Here is a 20,165-nt window from a genome sequence, read left to right on the forward strand (position 1 = left end):
GCTCCTTTTGGGCAAGCCCGGCCTTGTGCTGAGTTTTTCCGTGGGTATCGCCTGGCAGGTACTGCAGCAGTGCCAGGGCTGGCTCCGGGGGGAGAAGCAGGCCTTGAACGGAGGCAGGAGCGGGCACGGAAGCGGGTAGCATCTTGGCCACTTTCCAAGGGAGTCAAGCCTCCTGTGCTCCCACTGCCACGGTCTCCCAGGCTGCGGAGAGAGATCCCGTGGAGCGGCGGCGGCTGTCCCCACTGTGCTCTCCCATCTCAGGCAAACGTGCACACAGTCCCCCTCCTCCTGGTCTGTCCCCCAGTCACTGTGGGCAGGGAACATCTCCTTACTGTTATAGTGTACCCCCCAAAATGCTCAGTACAATGCTTTGCACACAGGAAGCGTTCAGTAAATCTTACTGACTGGCTGACACAAAGGGCCAGGAGAGGAAAAATGAAAGTTTGTTCCTTTATCCCTGGGTGTCTGTTTCTCTGTGGACGCTGCGTGGGGCGTGCGAGTGTGTGTGTCTGTGCGTGCTCATATGTGGGAGGCATCTAATCCCTCCCACCAGCCTCCTGTGTCCTGCTCCGTTCCCGACCTAGAAGCGGGAGTCCAGAGAGAGGGATCGGCGGGCTGGCTTACAGAGACGGGAAGCCGGGAGCAGCCGAGTTCACCTTTATTAAATCCTGGAGAACGAGTGGGGTCCAGATCCCCATCTGGAAGGGGCTGCGTGTCGGAGTGAGGGGAAAAGGGACGGAAGTGGTGAGCTGGCCTCTCTGCTGTGCGATGTCTGATTCTGGGGCCGCGTGCCGTGGTTCAGCTGAGCTGGCAGGGGCCTGGGGCAGGCGGGGACCGCCGGCGAGGCAGGAGTTGGACGATGACCCCGTCTCGGGGCCCCAGGGTGGCCTGGGACTCGAGCTGCAGCGGAACCTGGGGGCGGAGGGGAAACCGTAAGTGGGGGACAGATGGGCACCGTTAGCGTTCCCGGGCCGAGGAGGGAGGCCTGCGGGGGTCCGGTTGGAGTGACCGTGCCGCAGAGACCCAGGGAAGGGAAGCCAGTGCCCCCAGGGGCCCAGGGGGTTGGATGGGTTAGTCTTGACAGGAGTCCGGCGGTTTCCGGGGCCCAGGCTGGAAGGGGAAGGCTTGGGGGCGGTGGGGTGGACAGCCAAGGGTCAGCCTCTACGCCAGCCCAGCTTTGTGCTGGGCGAAGCGGCCCGTCCGGAGGGGCGGGTGCCGGATCGCCTCCCTCCACCTGCCAAGTTCCAGAGGAAGGGGCGGGTGTCACCTGGGTGCCCGGGCATCGGGCGACTCTGAAGGCCCGCAGGCTGCGGAGCAACACCAGCTTGATCTGCAGCAGCCCCAGCCGGGCTCCCGGGCAGGCCCGGGGCCCGGCGCCAAAGGGCAGGTACGCGCAGGGTGGGGGCCGCTGCCCCGTCTCTGGGGCAAATCTGGAAGGCAAGTGGAGGCCAGAGGCGTTGAGGACAGCGAGGAGGGAGGCAGGAGTCCGGTTCTAGGGGTGGCACGGGCCCCACCTCCACCCGCCGCTCCTCCATCCCAATCCTTGCGCGCTACCTGCGGACCAGAGACCTCGTCTGAGTTTGTATCCTTTTATCTTTTCCAAGAAAGCCCCCAGCCCACATTAAGCCACTCTGAGGAGCCACAGAGCCATGGCTTCAAGAACGGACGAGGGCACGGGCCCTGTCTGCTGCTTTTGAGGGCCCAGAGGTAGCCTATTTGAGAGCAACAAGGGTCACCCATCCCCGCTACTGAACAAACTCAAGCGCAGGTGTCTTTTTCTCCTCCCAACCTCAGTCTTAAGAAACCCTGGTGGCCCCAGTCCGACCACTGGCCGAGAGGAAGGCCGCAGTCACCCCGACCGGCCCGGGGCAAGAGTGGGATCCCAACTCTGTTTCCGGGTGTTTGTGAGCAAGAGTTCTCTCTCTACGCTGCACACCTCTGGATCCGATCTCAGTGCTATCAAAACCACCTTGGGGCCCTTGGTAATAATAATAATGATAATAATGATAATAATGTTGGTATTTGTGAAGCAGCGTGGCTCAGTGGAAAAGAGCCTGGGCTTTGGAGTCAGAGGGCATGGGTTCAAATCCCGGCTCCGCCAATTGTCAGCTGTGTGACTTTGGGCAAGTCACTTAACTTCTCTGGGCCTCAGTTCCCTCATCTGGAAAATGGGGATGAAGACTGGGAGCCCCCCATGGGACAACCTGATCATTTTGTAACCTCCCCAGCGCTTAGAACAGTGCTGTGTACATAGTAAGCACTTAATAAATACCATCATTATTATTATTATGTGCCAAGCACAGTTCTAAGCGCTGGGGAGGTTACAAAGTGATCAGGTTGTCCCACGGGGGGCTCACACAATTTTAATCCCCATTTTCCAGATGAGGCAACTGAGGCCCAGAGAAGTGAAATGACTTGCACAAAGTCACACAGCTGACAGTTGGAGGAGCAGGGATTTGAACCCACGACCTCCGACTCCAAAGCCCGGGCTCTTTCCACTGAGCCACGCGGCTTCTCTAGCTGCGTGACTCTCTCTTGGCGGCCTTTTCCCTGTGCTCCGGACAGAGCCGGGCGCAACACCGGCCATCTGGAGTGATACTTCGCTATCGTTTAGTGATGAAGTTTAGTAGGGGGTAGCAAAGAAAGAAATGGTGGAAGGCATTCAGTGTTGGGTAGGGATTGTCTCTGTTGCCGAATTGTACCTTCCAAGCACTTAGTACAGTGCTCTGCCCATAGTAAGTGCTCAATAAATACGATTGAATGAATACGATTGAATGAATACGATTGAATGAATGAATGAATAAATAAATAAATAAATAAATTGATAGATAAATAAATAAATTGATATATAGATAGATAGATAGATAAATAAATAAATAAATGTGAAGATTCTAGTCTGCTCAGTTGGCTTAGAGGCCGGGCCTTTGGGTGACGCAGCTCTGATCAAGTGGGAAGTCTGCCAATTTTCAAGACAGCATGTGATTTATTACTGTATTTATTTTACTTGCCCATATTTACTATTCTATTTATTTTGTTAATGGTGTGCATCTAGCTTTACTTCTATTTATTCTGATGACTTGACACCTGTCCACATGTTTTGTTTTGTTGTCTGCCTCCTCCTTCTAGACTGTGAGCCGGTTGTTGGGTAGGGACCGCCTCTAGATGTTGCCAACTTGGACTTCCCAAGCGCTTAGTCCAGTGCTCTGCACACAGTAAGCGCTCAATAAATTGAATGAATGAATGAATGAATGAATGAATGTGAAGATTCTAGTGTGCTCAGTTGGCTTAGAGGCCGGGCCTTTGGGTGACGCAGCGCTGATAAAGTGGGAAGCCTGCCAATTTTCAAGGCATCATGTGATTTATTACTGTATTTATTTTACTTGCCCATATTTACTATTCTATTTATTTTGTTAATGATGTGCATCTAGCTTTACTTCTATTTATTCTGATGACTTGACACCTGTCCACATGTTTTGTTTTGTTGTCTGCCTCCTCCTTCTAGGCTGTGAGCCCGTTGGTGGGTAGGGACTGTCTCTAGATGTTGCCAACTTGGACTTCCCAAGCGCTTAGTCCAGTGCTCTGCACACAGTAAGCGCTCAATAAATTAAATGAATGAATGAATTCAGAAACCGTCCCTCGTGCACGAAGAGGAGGATCCTGATGGTGAAATTCCCTGTGGGTGAGGGATTATGTGGCTGAAAAGGGCTTATATCCAAAGGCATCTTGCCTTCTTATTGGGTTGATATATTTGCAGTTCTTGGAGCTGTTGTTAGGAATGATAACGAGAATGACAAAGCCATCTCCAGCTGGCGCCTTCGAATTCCCAGCCTGAGCCCTCCCCATGGGAACATTCAATCAATCAATCGTATTTATTGAGCGCTTACTGTGTGCAGAGCACTGGACTAAGCGCTTGGGAAGTACAAGTTGGCAACGAAAGGAGAGCTTGAATTTTCCCACTTTCCTTGGGCTCCCCCGCCGAAGGAGTTCCTGGCAATACCCAGCGGCAAAGGGGGATGAGCGAGGAATCCCGAAGGATCAGCAGGCTCCCTTGAAGCAGCGTGGCTCAGTGGAAAGAGCCCGGGCTTTGGAGTCAGAGGTCATGGGTTCAGATCCCGGCCCCGCCACTTGTCAGCTGTGTGACTTTGGGCAAGTCACTTAATTTCTCTGTGCCTCAGTTACCTCATCTGTAAAATGGGGATTAAGACTGTGAGTCCCCTGTGGGGCAAACTGACCACCTTGTAACCTCCCCAGCGCTTAAAACAGTGCTTTGCACATAGTAAGCGCTTAATAAATGCCATTATTATTATTAGTATTATTAAATCCCGGCCCCGTCACTTGTCAACTGTGTGACTTTGGGGAAGTCATTTAACTTCTCTGTGCCTCAGTTACCTCATCTGTAAAATGGGGATTAAGACTGTGAGTCCCCTGTGGAACAAACTGACCACCTTGTAACCTCCCCAGCGCTTAGAACAGTACTTTGCATATAGTATATGCTTAATAAATGCCATTACTATTATTATTATTATTATTATTATTATTATTATTATTAAATCCCGGCCCCGCCACTTAGCTGTGTGACTTTGGGGAAGTCACTTAAATTCTCTCTGCCTCAGTTACCTCATCTGTCAAAGGGGACTGTGAGCCCCCTGTGGGACAATATCTAATCACCTTGTAATTGGAGTGAACGTGTGGCTCAGTGGAAGGAGCCTGGGCTTGGAAGTCAGAGGTCATGGGTTCGAATCCCCACTCTGCCACATGTCTGCTGTGTGACTATGGGCAAGTCACTTAACTTCTCTGAGGCTCAGTTACCTAATCTGTAAAATGGGGATTAAGATTGCGAACCCCACGTGGGACAACCTGATCACCTTGTATCTCCCCCAGCGCTTAGAACAGTCCTTTGCACATAATAAAAGCTTAAAAAATGCCATCATTATTGAGAAGCAGTGTGGCTCAGTGGAAAGAGCCCGGGCTTTGGACTCAGAGGTCATGGGTTTGAATCCCGACTCCGCCACACCTGCTGTGTGACCTTGGGCAAGTCACTTCACTTCTCCGAGCCTCAGTTCCCTCATCTGTAAAATGGGGATTAAGACCGTGAGCCCCACGTGGGACAACTTGATCACCTTGTATCCCCCCGCCAGCACTTAGGACAGTGCTCTGCACATAGTAAGCGCTTAACAAATGCCATCATTATTATTATTATTGTAACCTCCCCAGCACTTAGAACGGCGCTCTGCACATAGTAAGCGCTTAATAAATGCCGTCATTATTATTATTATTATTATTACAGGGCCCGGCCCTAGCCCCGGAATACCTGGGAAGAGTCCAGAGTGGGACGCAGCAGGATGAGGTCTCCGTCCGCTCCAGAAAACGCAGCCCTTGGGGCCGAGGCGATGGCCCCAAGCTGCGGCCCTCCCTCGGGGAGGACTAAGATGCGGGACACGGCCGCCGCACGTACCTCTCGGGGAGAAATTTCTCCGGCTCGGGCCAGTAAGCGGGGTTGCGATGCAGGTAGCCCACTGCTGTTTCTACGGCCGCCCCGGCTGGGATTCGCTGGCCCATCACCTCGCAGTCTTGGGCCGCCACCCTGGTGAACCTGCAGCCGCGGAAATCACAAACCCTCGGGCTCACCGTCCCCTTCCGAGGCCCGGTGGGTCCGTCGGAGTGCGACGGGTGGCCGGCGGTCATCGTGCCTACCGCGGCGGAAAGAGCCCGGGCTTTGGGGTCAGAGGTCGTGGGTTCAAATCCCGGCTCCGCCAATTGCCAGCTGTGTGACTTTGGGCAAGTCACATCACTTCTCTGGGCCTCGGTTACCTCGTGGAAAATGGGGATTCATTCATTCAGTCGTATTTATTGAGCACTTACTGTGTGCAGTACTTGGGCCTCAGTTACCTCGTGGAAAATGGGGATTCATTCATTCATTCAGTCGTACTTATTGAGCGCTTACTGTGTGCAGTACTTGGGCCTCAGTTACCTCGTGGAAAATGGGGATTCATTCATTCATTCAGTCGTATTTATTGAGTGCTTACTGTGTGCAGTACTTGGGCCTCAGTTACCTCATGTGGAAAATGGGGATTCATTCATTCATTCCTTCAATCGTATTTATTGAGCGCTTACTGTGTGCAGTACTTGGGCCTCAGTTACCTCATGTGGAAAATGGGGATTCATTCATTCATTCCTTCAATCGTATTTATTGAGCGCTTACTGTGTGCAGTACTTGGGCCTCAGTTACCTCATGTGGAAAATGGGGATTCATTCATTCATTCAGTCGTATTTATGGAGTGCTTACTATGTGCAGTACTTGGGCCTCAGTTACCTCGTGGAAAATGGGGATTCATTCATTCATTGTCGTATTTATTGAGCACTTACTGTGTGCAGTACTTGGGCCTCAGTTACCTCATGTGGAAAATGGGGATTCATTCATTCATTCCTTCAGTCGTATTTATTGAGTGCTTACTGTGTGCAGTACTTGGGCCTCAGTTACCTCATGTGGAAAATGGGGATTCATTCATTCATTCCTTCAATCGTATTTATTGAGCGCTTACTGTGTGCAGTACTTGGGCCTCGGTTACCTCATGTGGAAAATGGGGATTCATTCATTCATTCCTTCAATCGTATTTATTGAGCGCTTACTGTGTGCAGTACTTGGGCCTCAGTTACCTCATGTGGAAAATGGGGATTCATTCATTCATTCATTCACTCGTATTTATAGAGCGCTTACTGTGTGCAGTACTTGGGCCTCAGTTACCTCATGTGGAAAATGGGGATTCATTCATTCATTCAGTCGTATTTGTGGAGCGCTTACTGTGTGCAGTACTTGGGCCTCAGTTACCTCATGTGGAAAATGGGGATTCATTCATTCATTCCTTCAATCGTATTTATAGAGCGCTTACTGTGTGCAGTACTTGGGCCTCAGTTACCTCATGTGGAAAATGGGGATTCATTCATTCATTCAGTCGTATTTATGGAGCGCTTACTGTGGCAGTACTTGGGCCTCAGTTACCTCATGTGGAAAATGGGGATTCATTCATTCATTCCTTCAATCGTATTTATTGAGCGCTTACTGTGCAGTACTTGGGCCTCAGTTACCTCATGTGGAAAATGGGGATTCATTCATTCATTCCTTCAATCGTATTTATTGAGCGCTTACTGTGTGCGGTACTTGGGAAGTACAAGTCGGCGACATATAGAGACGGTCCCTACCCAACAGCGGGCTCACAGTCTAGAAGGGGGAGACAGACGACAAAACAAAACATATTAACAAAATAAAAGAAATAGAATTAAGACTGTGAGCCCCCCCGTGGGACAACCTGATCACCTTGTAATAATAATAATAATAATGATGGCATTTATTAAGCGCTTACTATGTGCAAAGCACTGTTCTAAGCGCTGGGGAGGTTACAAGGGGATCAGGTTGTCCCAAGGGGGGCTCCCAGTCTTCATCCCCATTTTACAGATGAGGTAACTGAGGGCCCAGAGAAGTTAAGTGACTTGCCCAAGGTCACACAGCAGACATGTGGCGGAGGCAGGATTCGAACCCCTGACCTCTGACTCCAAAGCCCGGGCTCTTTCCACTGAGCCACGCTGCTTGTAACCTCCTCGGCGCTTGAAACGGTGCTTTGCACACAGTAAGTGCTTAATAAATGCTATCGTTATTAGTATTATTACTGTACCCTCTTTAGTGCTTAGTACAGTGCCCTGCCCACAGTAAGCACTCAGTAGGTATCACTGCCTGAAGCATTCATTCATTCAATCGTATTTTTTGAGCACTTACTGTGTGCAGAGCACTGTACTAAGCACTTGGGAAGTACAAGTTGGCAACATCTAGAGACGGTCCCGACCCAACAACGGGCTCACAGTCTAGCCTCAGAGGAGTTAAGGGACTTAAGTCTCGTGGTCTCGAGTCGGTGAGGGGCCGAAGCAGAACTTGAACTCGGGTCTCCTGATTCCCAGCCCCGTGTGTTTTCTTCCACTACACTACGCTGCCTCTCATGCCATTGGGGGAGCGCAGGGTTGAACACAGATGGGGCTAAACTTGAACCCCTGACCCTAATTCTTGGGACAGAGTGAAGGACGTGGTTTCCTGACTTATTTATATATTATTTAGACTATGAACCCCGTGTGGGACGGGGACTGTCACTGACCTGATAATCCCGTATCTTCCCCAGCATTTAGAACAGTGCTTGACAAGCAGTAAGTGCTTAACGAATAGGATAATTAATTATGATCAAGGACAGCCCGGAGGACTTCCTGAAGAGGAAAACACTAGCACTGTGGTCCAGAAATGGACACGTTCGCGCGCACGCAGACACACATCGTTCCCTGGCATCAGACTGTGAGCCCGTCTTCTAGACTTAAGTGCTTAGTACAGTGCTCTGCACATAGTAAGCGCTCAATAAATACGATTGATTAGACTGGGAGCCCACTGTTGGGTGGGGACCGTCTCTATATGTTGCCAACTTGGACTTCCCAAGCGCTTAGTACGGTACTCTGCACACAGTAAGCGCTCAATAAATACGACTGACTGAATTAAGCGCTTAGTCCGGTGCTCTGCACACAGTAAGCGCTCAATAAATACGATTGAATGAATGAATGAATGAATCAGGATGGTCACTTGACTATGTCAAGGGCCTCTGCTGTTTCCAAACCCTTTCTTATCAGTTAGCTCCTAGCTCCATGGCCTCGTGGATAAAGCACAAGCCTGGGAATCAGTCGTATTTATTGAGCACTTACTGTGTGCAGAGCACTGTACTAAGCACTTGGGAAGTAAAAATCGGCAACATCATCATCATCAATCGTATTTATTGAGCGCTTACTGTGTGCAGAGCACTGTACCAAGCGCTTGGGAAGTACAAATCGGCAACATATAGAGACGGTCTCTACCCAACAGTGGGCTCACAGTCTAGAAGGGGGAGACAGACAACAAAACAAAACGTATTAACAAAATAAAATAAATAGAATTAATATGAACAAGTAAAATAGAGTAATAAATATGTACAATTCATTCATTCATTCAATCATATTTATTGAATGCTTACTGAATCAGAAGGACATTGGTTCTAATCCTGGCTCCTCCATTTGTCGGCTGTGTGACCTTGGGCAAGTCACTTATCTCCTCTGTGCCTCGGTTACCTCATCGGTAAAATGGGATTAAGACTGAGAGCCCCAAGTGGGACAGGGACTGTGTCCAACCTGGAGGCCTTCCCAGACTGAGCCCGCTCCTTCCTCTCCCCCTCCTCCCCCCTCCATTCCCCTGCCTTACCTCCTTCCCTTCCCCACAGCACCTGTATATATGTATATATGTTTGTACAGATTTATTACTCTATTTTACTTGTACATATCTATTCTATTTATTTTATTTTGTTAATATGTTTTGTTTTGTTGTCTGTCTCCCCCTTCTAGACTGTGAGCCCGCTGTCGGGTAGGGACTGTCTCTAGATGTTGCCGACTTGGACTTCCCAAGCGCTTAGTCCAGCGCTCTGCACACAGTAAGCGCTCAATAAATACGATTGAATGAATGAATGAATGAATGAATGAATGAATGAAAAGCTTTGTATCCCCCCCCCCCCCCCCCCCCCGCCCAGAGCTTAGTACAGCGCCCGGCACGTAGTAGCATGTTGCCAACTTGTACTTCCCAAGCGCTTAGTACAGTGCTCTGCACATAGTAAGCGCTCAATAAATACGATTAATGATGATAGTAGCACCTTCGAACGAAAAAATCATGACAGTAGCCCTATTCTGGGAGGCAGGGACTGTTCTCCTCATTAAAAAAAGATGAGGACGCCGAGGTCCAGAGAACTGATAGTTTTGCTGGTAAAAAGGCGGGGGCCAGACTCATGATCCTTCTAGACTGTGAGCCCACTGTGGGGTAGGGACCGTCTCTAAATGTTGCCAACTTGGACTTCCCAAGCGCTTAGTACAGTGCTCTGCACACAGTAAGCGCTCAATAAATACGATTGAATGAATGAATGACCCAGTCTCCGCATGGCCAGGCCCAGGACTTGGGGGGTGAGTGTCACGGGGGAAGACTGACAGAGCGAAGGGCAAAGTGACTGCTTGACTTTGAACTGTAGCCCCAGTGTTGACCGTCCCTTCAGCTGTGTGACTTTGGGCAAGTCACTTCACTTCTCTGTGCCTTTTAGACTGTGAGTCCACTGTTGGGTAGGGACTGTCTCTATATGTTGCCAACTCGGACTTCCCAAGTGCTTAATTTGTACTTCCCAAACGTTTAGTACAGTGCTCTGCACATAGTAAGCGCTCAATAAATACAATTGATGATGATGATGATGAAGAGGGGACAGGAGCAGGGGCAGACACAGACTGAGCCCCTTCCTTCCTCTCCCCCTCGTCCCCCTCTCCATTCCCCCCATCTTACCTCCTTCCCTTCCCCACAGCACCTGTATATATGGATATATGTTTGTACAGCTTTATTACTCTATTTATTTATTTATTTTACTTGTACCTATCTATTCTATTTATTTTATTTTGTTAGTATGTTTGGTTTTGTTCTCTGTCTCCCCCTTTTAGATTGTGAGCCCACTGTTGGGTAGGGACTGTCTCTATATGTTGCCAACTTGGACTTCCCAAGCGCTCAGTCCAGTGCTCTGCACACAGTAAGCGCTCAATAAATACGATTGATTGATTGATTCCCTCAGCTGGAAAATGGGGATTAAGACCGTGGGACAGCCTGATCACCTTGTAACCTCCCCGGCGCTTAGAACGGTGCTTTGCACATAGTAAGCGCTTAATAAATGCCATTATTATTATTATTATTACTGTACCCTCTCAGGTCACACGGCTTCTGACCCATGCCTGGAGCAGGGCCCAGGAGAAGGAGGAGGAGGAGGAGGAAGTCAGTTTTCTCTGACTGGTGGGATCTGGCTACCTCGAGGCGGGGCATTCCCCTGGGAATAATGGAGCCACCTGTTTGGGCCAAGAAAGCGGCGTCCCTTTAGTCGCCTCCTTCCAAGCACTGTGATTTGCTCAGAGATGTTTCCCAGGCACTGGGTAGCTAGGTTAGGTTCTGGGAAAGAAGCCGGAATCCTAAACGGGAAAGGAGGAAAGGTCTGGGATTCCAGAGCTACCGGGGGAGAGAAGAGCGGCAGAGTCAGCCACACCCTAGGGCGAGGGTCCGGATATGTTGCCAATTTGTACTTCCCAAGCGCTTAGTACAGTGCTCTGCACACAGTAAGCGCTCAATAAATACGATTGATGATGATGATGATGAAGAGAGGACAGGAGCAGGGGCAGACCCGACTGAGCCCCTTCCTTCCTCTCTCCCTCGTCCCCCTCTCCATTCCCCCCATCTTACCTCCTTCCCTTCCCCACAGCACCTGTATATATGTATATATGTTTGTACAGATTTATTACTCTATTTATTTTACTTGTACATATCTATTCTATTTATTTTATTTTGTTAGTATGTTTGGTTTTGTTCTCTGTCTCCCCCTTTAAGACTGTGAGCCCACTGTTGGGTAGGGACTGTCTCTCTATGTTGCCAACTTGGACTTCCCAAGCGCTTAGTACAGTGCTCTGCACACAGTAAGCGCTCAATAAATACAATTGATTGATTGATTGATTGACCGAATTTTTTTCCAAGTTGACGTACGTCCGGCTTCAAGATGGGACCGTTCTCTTGACCGCCATCCCAGAGGATCGGGAAGAGGCCGGGAAAGGCCGAAGGGTCTAGCTGCTGGGGAGACCGGGGCGGGCAGAGCATCTTCATCATCAATCGTATTTATTGAGTGCTTACTATGTGCAGAGCACTGTACTAAGCGCTTGGGAAGTACAAATTGGCAACACATAGAGACAGTCCCTACCCAACAGTGGGCTCACAGTCTAAAAGGGGGAGACAGAGAACAAAACCAAACATACTAACAAAATAAAATAAATAGAATAGATATGTACAAATAAAATAAATAAATAAATAGAGTAATAGCAGGTCAGTAAATCACCTGAAGGCCGGAGGGTACATTCGCAGGGTCTCGGAGATGACCATATCCAAGTAGGGGAGGCCTTCCTGCAGACTGCTGCATGTGGGAGGATCCCCCTGAGAAAGGGGAAGAACAGAGACAAGGGGGTTACTCCAAACTTCTCTCTCCCGGGGTCCGGCATGGGCTTTGGAGTCAGAGGACCCGGGTTCGAATCCCCGCCCCTGCCACCTGTCTGCTGTGTGACCTTGGGAGAGTCACTTGGCTCAGTGGAAAGAGCCCTGGCTTTGGAATCAGAGGTTGTGGGGTTGAATCCCAGCTCTGCCAACTGTCAGCTGGGTGACGTCACCTCACTTCTCTGGGCCTCAGTCACTTCATCTGGAAAACGGGGATTAAGACCGTGAGCCCCCCGTGGGACAACCTGATCGCCTTGTAACCTCCCCAGCGCTTAGAACAGTGCTTGGCACATAGTAAGCGCTCAACAAAATACCATCATTATTATTATTATTATTCTCTGAGCCTCAGTTCCCACATCTGCAAAACGGGGGTTAAGTCTGTGAGCCCCACGTGGGACAACCTAATCCCCTTGTATCTCCCCAGCGCTTAGAACAGTGCTTTGCACATAGTAAGCGCTTAATAAATGCCATTTTATAAAAAACTGCCTGGGAGAGCAGCTGGTGGCCCCGTAGCGCTGGAGGAGCCGGGGCCCCAGAAAGAACAAAGTGGCTTCCCAGTTGTCAGGGTGGTTTCCTCTCCCCGTCTCCTCTGGCCGCTGTGCTAGGCGCCCCCCACTCCGGGCCCCCCAACCGCTCTCTTTCACCGGTCATCCCCTGCCTCAGTTTCCCTTTGGGGAAGGGTGCGAGTGGCCCACGGCTGCCAGCAGAGGGCAGTACGAGCTCACACGGGCCTCGAACGGGCACTGGGAGCCTGGAGTTGTAGAGTGAAGGGCCTAACTTTGAAAGGTCCTATGTTCATTCATTTAATCGTATTTATTGAGCGCTTACTGTGTGCAGAGCACTGTACTAAGCGCTTGAATGGGGTGGGGGGAGGAAAGTGGGGTGGGGGGAGGAACCTATAGGGGAGAGGAGGGAGGGGGGTGTCTGAGAATAGGGGGAGGTCTGGGCAAGTCACTTGACTTCTCTGGGCCTCAGAGCGAAGGGCAAAGTGACTGCTTGACTTTGAGCTCTAGCCCCGGTGTTGACCGTCCCTTCAGCCGGGTGACTTTGGGCAAGTCACTTCACTTCTCTGGGCCTCAGTTCCCTCATCTGTAAAATGGGGATGAAGACTGCGAGCCCCGAGGACCGACAGAGCGGAGGGCAAGGTGACCGCTTGACGTTGAGCTCTAGCCCCGGTGTTGACCGTCCCTTCAGCTGGGTGACTTTGGGCAAGTCACTTCACTTCTCTGTGCCTTTTAGACTGTGAGCCCACTGTTGGGTGGGGACCGTCTCTATATGTTGCCAACTTGGACTTCCCAAGCGCTTAGTCCAGTGCTCTGCACACAGTAAGCGCTCAATAAATACGATTGATTCCCTCATCTGTAAAATGGGGATTAAGACCGTGAGCCCCCCGTGGGGCAACCCGATCACCTTGTAGCCTCCCCAGCGCTTAGAACAGTGTTTTGCACATAGTAAGCGCTTAACAAACCCCGTCTCTCGAGGGGCCGGCCGCACTCTCGGCCTCCTCTTATCCATGCGGTCCCACGCGGAAGCTCTGTCCGTGACCCGGGGATCCAGCCGGCCAAGCAGTTAGTGCTACTTACTGAGCACTTACTACGTGCCGAGCACCCCGCAGGACCATAGAATATTTATTCTATTTATTTTATTTTGTTACTATGTTTTGTTTTGTTCTCTGTCTCCCCCTTCTAGACTGTGAGCCCGCTGTTGGGTAGGGACCGTCTCTAGATGTTGCCAACTTGTACTTCCCAAGCGCTTAGTCCAGTGCTCTGCACACAGTAAGCGCTCAATAAATACGATTGAATGAATGAATGATGAGTTTGGGACAGGGGGAGAATCCTGGGGACGGGGGTCAATGGTGGAGGTTGAAACTTCAGCCAAGGAAGAGAAGACGAGAGAGGGAGGAAGCAGACTGAGGGGGGAAAAGGAACCGAAATTGTTATAATAATAACTATAGAAGCAGCGTGGCTCAGTGGAAAGAGCCCGGGCTTTGGAGTCAGAGGTCGTGGGTTCAAACCCCGGCTCCGCCACTTGGCAGCTGTGTGACTTTGGGCAAGTCACTTCACTTGTCTAGGCCTCAGTTACCTCATCTGTAAAATGGGGATCAATCAATCAATCGTATTTATTGAACGCTTACTGTGTGCAGAGCACTGTACTAAGCTCTTGGGAAGTACAAGTTGGCAACATATAGAGACAGTCCCTACCCAACAGTGGGCTCACAGTCTAAAAGGGGGAGACAGAGAACAAAACCAAACATATTAACAAAATAAAATAGAATAGATATGTCGGGTAGGGACTGTCTCTATATGTTGCCAATTTGTACTTCCCAAGCGCTTAGTACAGTGCTCTGCACATAGTAAGCCCTCAATAAATACGATTGATGAAGTAAAATAAATAAATAAATAGAGTAAGAAATATGTACAAACACATATACATATATACAGGTATACAGGTATATACAGGGGGATGAAGACTGTGAGCCCCCTGTGGGACAACCTGATCACCTTGTAACCTCCCCAGTGCTTAGAACAGTGCTTTGCACATAGTAAGCGCTTAATAAATGCCATCATTATTATTATTATGGGACACAGCTCCTGCCAAGCCAGCAGCCATCTCCTTCACCCTGGCCCCGGGGAGATGAGTGGCCTGGGTTTTCTGGCCTGGCCCTACTGTGTGACCTTGGACAACTTACTTCTCCTCTCTGGGCCTCATTTTCATCTGAAAATGGAGATAAGAAGCCCCTCCTCCCCCCCCCACTCCCCCTCGCTGGGACAAACTGGCCCCAGCCAAATGACCGTTCATTCATTCATCCATTCAATCGTATTTATTGAGCGCTTACTGTGTGCAGAGCACTGGACTAAGCGCTTGGGAAGTACAAGTCGGCAACAGCTAGAGACAGTCCCTACCCAACTGTGGGCTCACAGTCTAAAAGGGGGAGACAGACAACAAAACCAAACATACTAACAAAATAAAAGAAGTAGAATAGATATGTACAAGTAAAATAAGTAATTAGAGTAATAAATACGTACAAACATATATACATATATATACAGGTGCTGTGGGGAAAGGAAGAGCAATAGCGATTGGAGGGTCTGGGTGAAGAAAAGAGAGACCCCCTCCCTGCCCACCACGCCTGGCTAATTGAGTGGATTGACATCGCCGGTTATTAACAGCTGCCTGGGATTATGTAAATTTATGTTAAATTATACACTCTTTCCCCATAAACCGTCTACATAATAATAATCATAATAATGTTGGTATTTGTTAAGCGCTTACTACGTGCAAAGCACTGTTCTAAGCGCTGGGGTAGATACAAGGTAATCAGGTTGTCCCACGAGGGGCTCACAGTCTTCATCCCCATTTTACAGATGAGGTCACTGAGGCCCAGAGAAGTGAAGTGACTCATCATCATCATCATCATCAATCGTATTTATTGAGCGCTTACTGTGTGCAGAGCACTGTACTAAGCGCTTGGGAAGTCCAAGTTGGCAACATATAGAGACAGTCCCTACCCAACAGTGGGCTCACAGTCTAAAAGGGGGAGACAGAGAACAAAACCAAACATACTAACAAAATAAAATAAATAGAATAGATACGTACAAGTAAAATGAATAAATAAATAAATAGAGTAACAAATATGTACAAACATATATACAGGTGTTGTGGGGAAGGGAAGGAGGTAAGATGGGGGGGATGGAGAGGGGGACGAGGGGGACTCACAGCTCACAAGTGGCAGAGCTGGGATTCGAACCCACAACCTCTGATTCCATAGCCCGGGCTCTTTCCACTGAGCCACGCTGCTTCCCATGGGACATTTACAAAAAGTGCCATCTTCTTCTCAGAGTGTGGCTTCCCATTTCAGGGGCTTCAATTACCCTTCAGCGCTTAGAACAGTGCTCCAGCGCTTAGAACAGTGCTTTGCACATAGTAAGCGCTTAATAAATGCCATTTAAAAAAAAAAAAAGTCTTCCCTGCCTGCTGTTGGGGCCACACTGAGCTAGCCAGGAGCTGCCAGGAAGATTTCTTCTTCTTCTTCTTTTTAGGGCATTTATTAAATACTGTGTGCCAAGCACTGTGTTAAGCATTGGGGTGGAAACAGCCTAATCAGACACTGTCCATGTCCCTCACGGGGCTCCTAGTATAAGCAGTGTGGCCTAGTGGATACAGCACAGGCCTGGAAATCAGAAGGACCTGGGTTCTAGTTCTACCACCTGTCTGCTGGGTGACCTTGGGCAAGTCATTTATCTTCTCTGTGCCTCAGCTACCTCGTCTGTAAAACGCGGATTAAGACTATGAGCTCCATGTGGGACACGGACTGTGTCAATCAATCGTGTTCATTGAGCGCTTACTGTGTGCAGAGCACTGTACTAAGCGCTTAGTCCAACCTGATCAGCTTGAATCCAACCCGGCACTCAGTACAGTGCCTGGTACATAGTAAGCATTAAACAAACACCATGAAAATCTAAAATAAAAAAGTAGGGAGAGCAGAGATCTCATCCCCATTTTACAGGTGATGAAACTGAGGCCCGAAGAGGTTAAGTGACTTTCCCAACAGGCTTGTGGCGACAACGGGTTTTGAAATTGGGTCTCCCAATTCCCAGGCGCGCATCAGGCTGCCCCGGGGGGAGGCTTGTGAAAAGTGGGAGAGTCAAGAGTGGGGTACAGTTAGCACGGGGAATGGTTAGAAGTGAGCTTGGAAATCAATCAATCAATCAATCGTATTTATTGAGCGCTGACTGTGTGCAGAGCACTGTACTAAGCGCTTGGGAAGTACAAGTTAGCAACATATAGAGATGGTCTCTGCCCAACAGTGGGCTCACAGTCTAGAAGGGGGAGAGCAAAGACATCCAGAGACATCACCTGTATATATGTATATATGTTTGTACATATTTATTACTCTATTTATTTATTTATTTTACTTGTACATATAATAATAATGGCATTTGTTAAGCGCTTACTATGTGCAAAGCACTGCTCTAAGCACTGGGGGGGATACAACGTGATCAGGTTATCCCACGTGGGGCTCACAGTCAATCCCCATTTTACAGATGAGGTAACTGAGGCTCAGAGAAGTGAAGTCACTTGACCAAGGTCACACAGCAGACATGTGGCGGAGCCGGGATTCGAACCCATGACCTCTGACTCCAAAGCCCGCGCTCTTTCCACTGAGCCACACTGCTTCCCTAACAGAACATATCTGTTCTATTTATTTTATTTTGTTAGTATGTTTGGTTTTGTTCTCTGTCTCCCCCTTCTAGACTGTGAGCCCACTGTTGGGTAGGGACCGTCTCTAGATGTTGCCAACTTGTACTTCCCAAGCACTTAGTACAGTGCTCTGCACACAGTAAGCGCTCAATAAATACGATTGATTGATTGATTGATCCAGAGGGAGTTGTGGGATGACCTGGAAGCCAGCAGTGAGTACTTCACGCTTGGCACGGAGGGAGATGGGAAACCATCACTGGGTTTGAGGACTAGAGAGACGTGCCATGAAGCCGCCATGATACGCGAAGGTGAGGAGCACAGGGAATCAGTTCCCACAGGAAACCACCTGTGCAGCTGGGAATATCGGCTGATCCCAGAGCAGTTTGGGGGGATCTATGCTCCGTACGTGGGGGAGAGTCAGGGAAGGAGCGGAGAGAGCCAGGGAGGTGGGATAGTCCATGCTAAGACACTGGGGGAGAGGCAGGGGTGGAAAAGGGGGAATAAGGGGTGTTGGGTGGTCTCTATTGGGTCACTGGGGGATAGTCAGGAGTGTTGGATGGTCATTCATTCAATCGTTTTTATCGAGCGCTTACTGTGTGCAGAGCACTGTACTAAGCACTTGGGAAGCGCTTCTAGACTGTGAGCCCACCTTCTAGACTGTGAGCCCACTGTTGGGTAGGGACTGTCTCTAAATGTTGCCAACTTGTACTTCCCAAGCGCTTAGTACAGTGCTCTGCACACAGTAAGCACTCAATACGACTGAATGAGTGAATGAAGTACAAGTTTGCAACACATAGAGATGGTCTCTACCCAACAGTGGGCTCACAGTCTAGAGGGGGGAGACAGACAACAAAACAAAACATATAAACCAAATGAAATAAATGGAATAAATATGTACAAGTAAAATAAATAGAGTAATAAATAGGTACAAACGTACATATGTACAGGTGCTGTGGGGAGGGGATGGATGGTCCGTGCTGGGACAGCAGGGGAGAGTCAGGGGTGGAGAGGGGAGAGTCAGGGGTGTTGGAAGGTCCGTGATGGGTCACTGGAGGAGAGACTGGGATGGAATAGAGAGAATCAGGGGCGCTGGATGGTCTGTGCTGGGTCACTGCGGGAGAGACAGGGATGGAGAGGGGAGATTCAGAGGCTTTAAATGGTCTGTGCTGGGTTCCTGGGGGAGAATCAGGGATGGAGAGGGGAGAGTCGGGGGCGTTGGATTGTCTGTGCCTAACCACGTGGCTAGAGAAGCAGCTTGGCTCAGTGGAAAGAGCCCGGGCTTTGGAGTCAGAGGTCATGGGTTCAGATCCCAGCTCTGCCACATGTCTGCTGTGTTACCTTGGGCAAGTCACTTAACTTCTCTGAGCCTCAGTTCCCTCATCTGTAAAATGGGGATGTAGACTGTGAGCCCCACGTGGGACAACATGATCACCCTGTATCTCCCCAGCACTTAGAACAGTGCTTTGCACATAGTAAGCGCTTAATAAATGCCATCATCATCATTATTATTATTATTAGGTGTCCATGAGGGCCCCATGGACCCCGGGGAAAGGTTTGCCTGGGAAAAAGAAGTGTACCACATCCACCTCTCCCCTGCCACCCCACGCCTGGGCGACCTCTTCCTCCGGCCCATCAAACCAGCCCTTGCCGCTCCACCTGGGGCCCATGGGGAGAAAGTCACCAGAAATTTTTCAGGTAGGAGGAAAAGAGCACAGAAACATGGCAAGTGAATTACTAAGGGCCGAAATAATAGAAGGTGCGGCCTGATATGGACGGAAGCGCAGAAGGGCCCAGGTGGCAGGCGGGGAGGGCCTCTCAGAGGAGGTGGGATTGCAGGAGTTGCTGTGGCCTGGATTTTACGGTTTAGGGGTCCCATCCCCTCTCGTCTGGGAAGGGCGGGGAGCGGGGCACTCACATGGCTCTCGCCGAACTCGTCCACCTCCCTCAGCAGCTTCTCCTGGACCTCGGGGTGGGTGGCTAGCAGATAGGTGGCGAAGGACAGAGTGTTGGCCGCGGTGGCGTAGCCGGCGATCAGGAAGATCAGGGCCTGGCCAACCAGCTCGTCCTCCGTCAAGGGCTCCGGGGCCCGGCCGGCGGCGGCCCCCGGTCCGGCGGTGTCCGGCTGCTCCGGCCCGGGAAGGCCGATCCGTCCGTGGGCATCAAGCATCTCCTGGAGGAAGTCCCTGCGCCGCTGGGCACCAAGTGGGCAAGGACGGGCCGAGGTTGGTCATGGCCCCGGCCAATTGCCGGCCCATCGAGCGCACGTCCAGCCGCCCGCCCCACTTGAACCCCCTCTGTTCCCTCTTTTCCCTCTCCAGATTCGCCGGACTCCCGGCCCCTTCCCACCCTGGGCAAGACCCCCTCTCTGCCTGCCATGAGGAATTCCAGGATAGGGAGGCAGTGTGGCTTAGTGGAAGGACTGCAGGACCGGGATATTGGCCCCTTATGCAGGGGACCGGATATGATGATGATGGTATTTGCTAAGCGCTTACTATGTGCAATGACGCCTTACGCCTTAGACAAGACCACTCGGGCAGCAGAGCTTCTCGAGGGCAAGGATCGCGTCTACCACTGAATCATATTCTGCCAAGCGAGCGCTCAGTAGACACCACTGATTAATGGATTGATTGATCTGATTGATTGTAATGATAACTGGGGTATTTGTTAAGCACTTACTGTGTGCCAGGCACTGTGCTAAGCACCGGGGCGTGTACAAGCAAATAGAGAAGCAGGGTGGCTCAGTGGAAAGGGCCCGGGCTTTGGAGTCAAAGGTCATGGGTTCAAATCCCGGCTCCGCCGCTTGTCAACTGTGTGACTTTGGGCAAGTCACTTCGCTTCTCTGTGCCTCAGTTACCTCATC

At 50.2% G+C, this 20,165-nt stretch overlaps 1 protein-coding gene across 1 annotated transcript in view; it reads right to left on the reverse strand.

Annotated features, from left to right (window-relative positions):
- Positions 1-648: 648 nt before the first annotated feature.
- The window catches only part of TBXAS1 (thromboxane A synthase 1), a 53,473-nt gene continuing 33,956 nt past the window's right edge, over positions 649-20,165 (reverse strand). The window contains exons 12-16 of the mRNA XM_038753543.1: positions 19,221-19,496; positions 11,952-12,046; positions 5,456-5,593; positions 1,268-1,430; positions 649-912 (exon numbers count right to left, since the gene is read on the reverse strand). Of these exons, the coding sequence (XP_038609471.1) occupies positions 799-912; positions 1,268-1,430; positions 5,456-5,593; positions 11,952-12,046; positions 19,221-19,496 (786 nt within the window). The 3' untranslated portion in view covers positions 649-798. The remainder of the gene's footprint in view (positions 913-1,267; positions 1,431-5,455; positions 5,594-11,951; positions 12,047-19,220; positions 19,497-20,165) is intronic.

Source organism: Tachyglossus aculeatus, chromosome 11, assembly GCF_015852505.1.
Source record: "Tachyglossus aculeatus isolate mTacAcu1 chromosome 11, mTacAcu1.pri, whole genome shotgun sequence".
Lineage (NCBI taxonomy): Eukaryota > Metazoa > Chordata > Mammalia > Monotremata > Tachyglossidae > Tachyglossus > Tachyglossus aculeatus.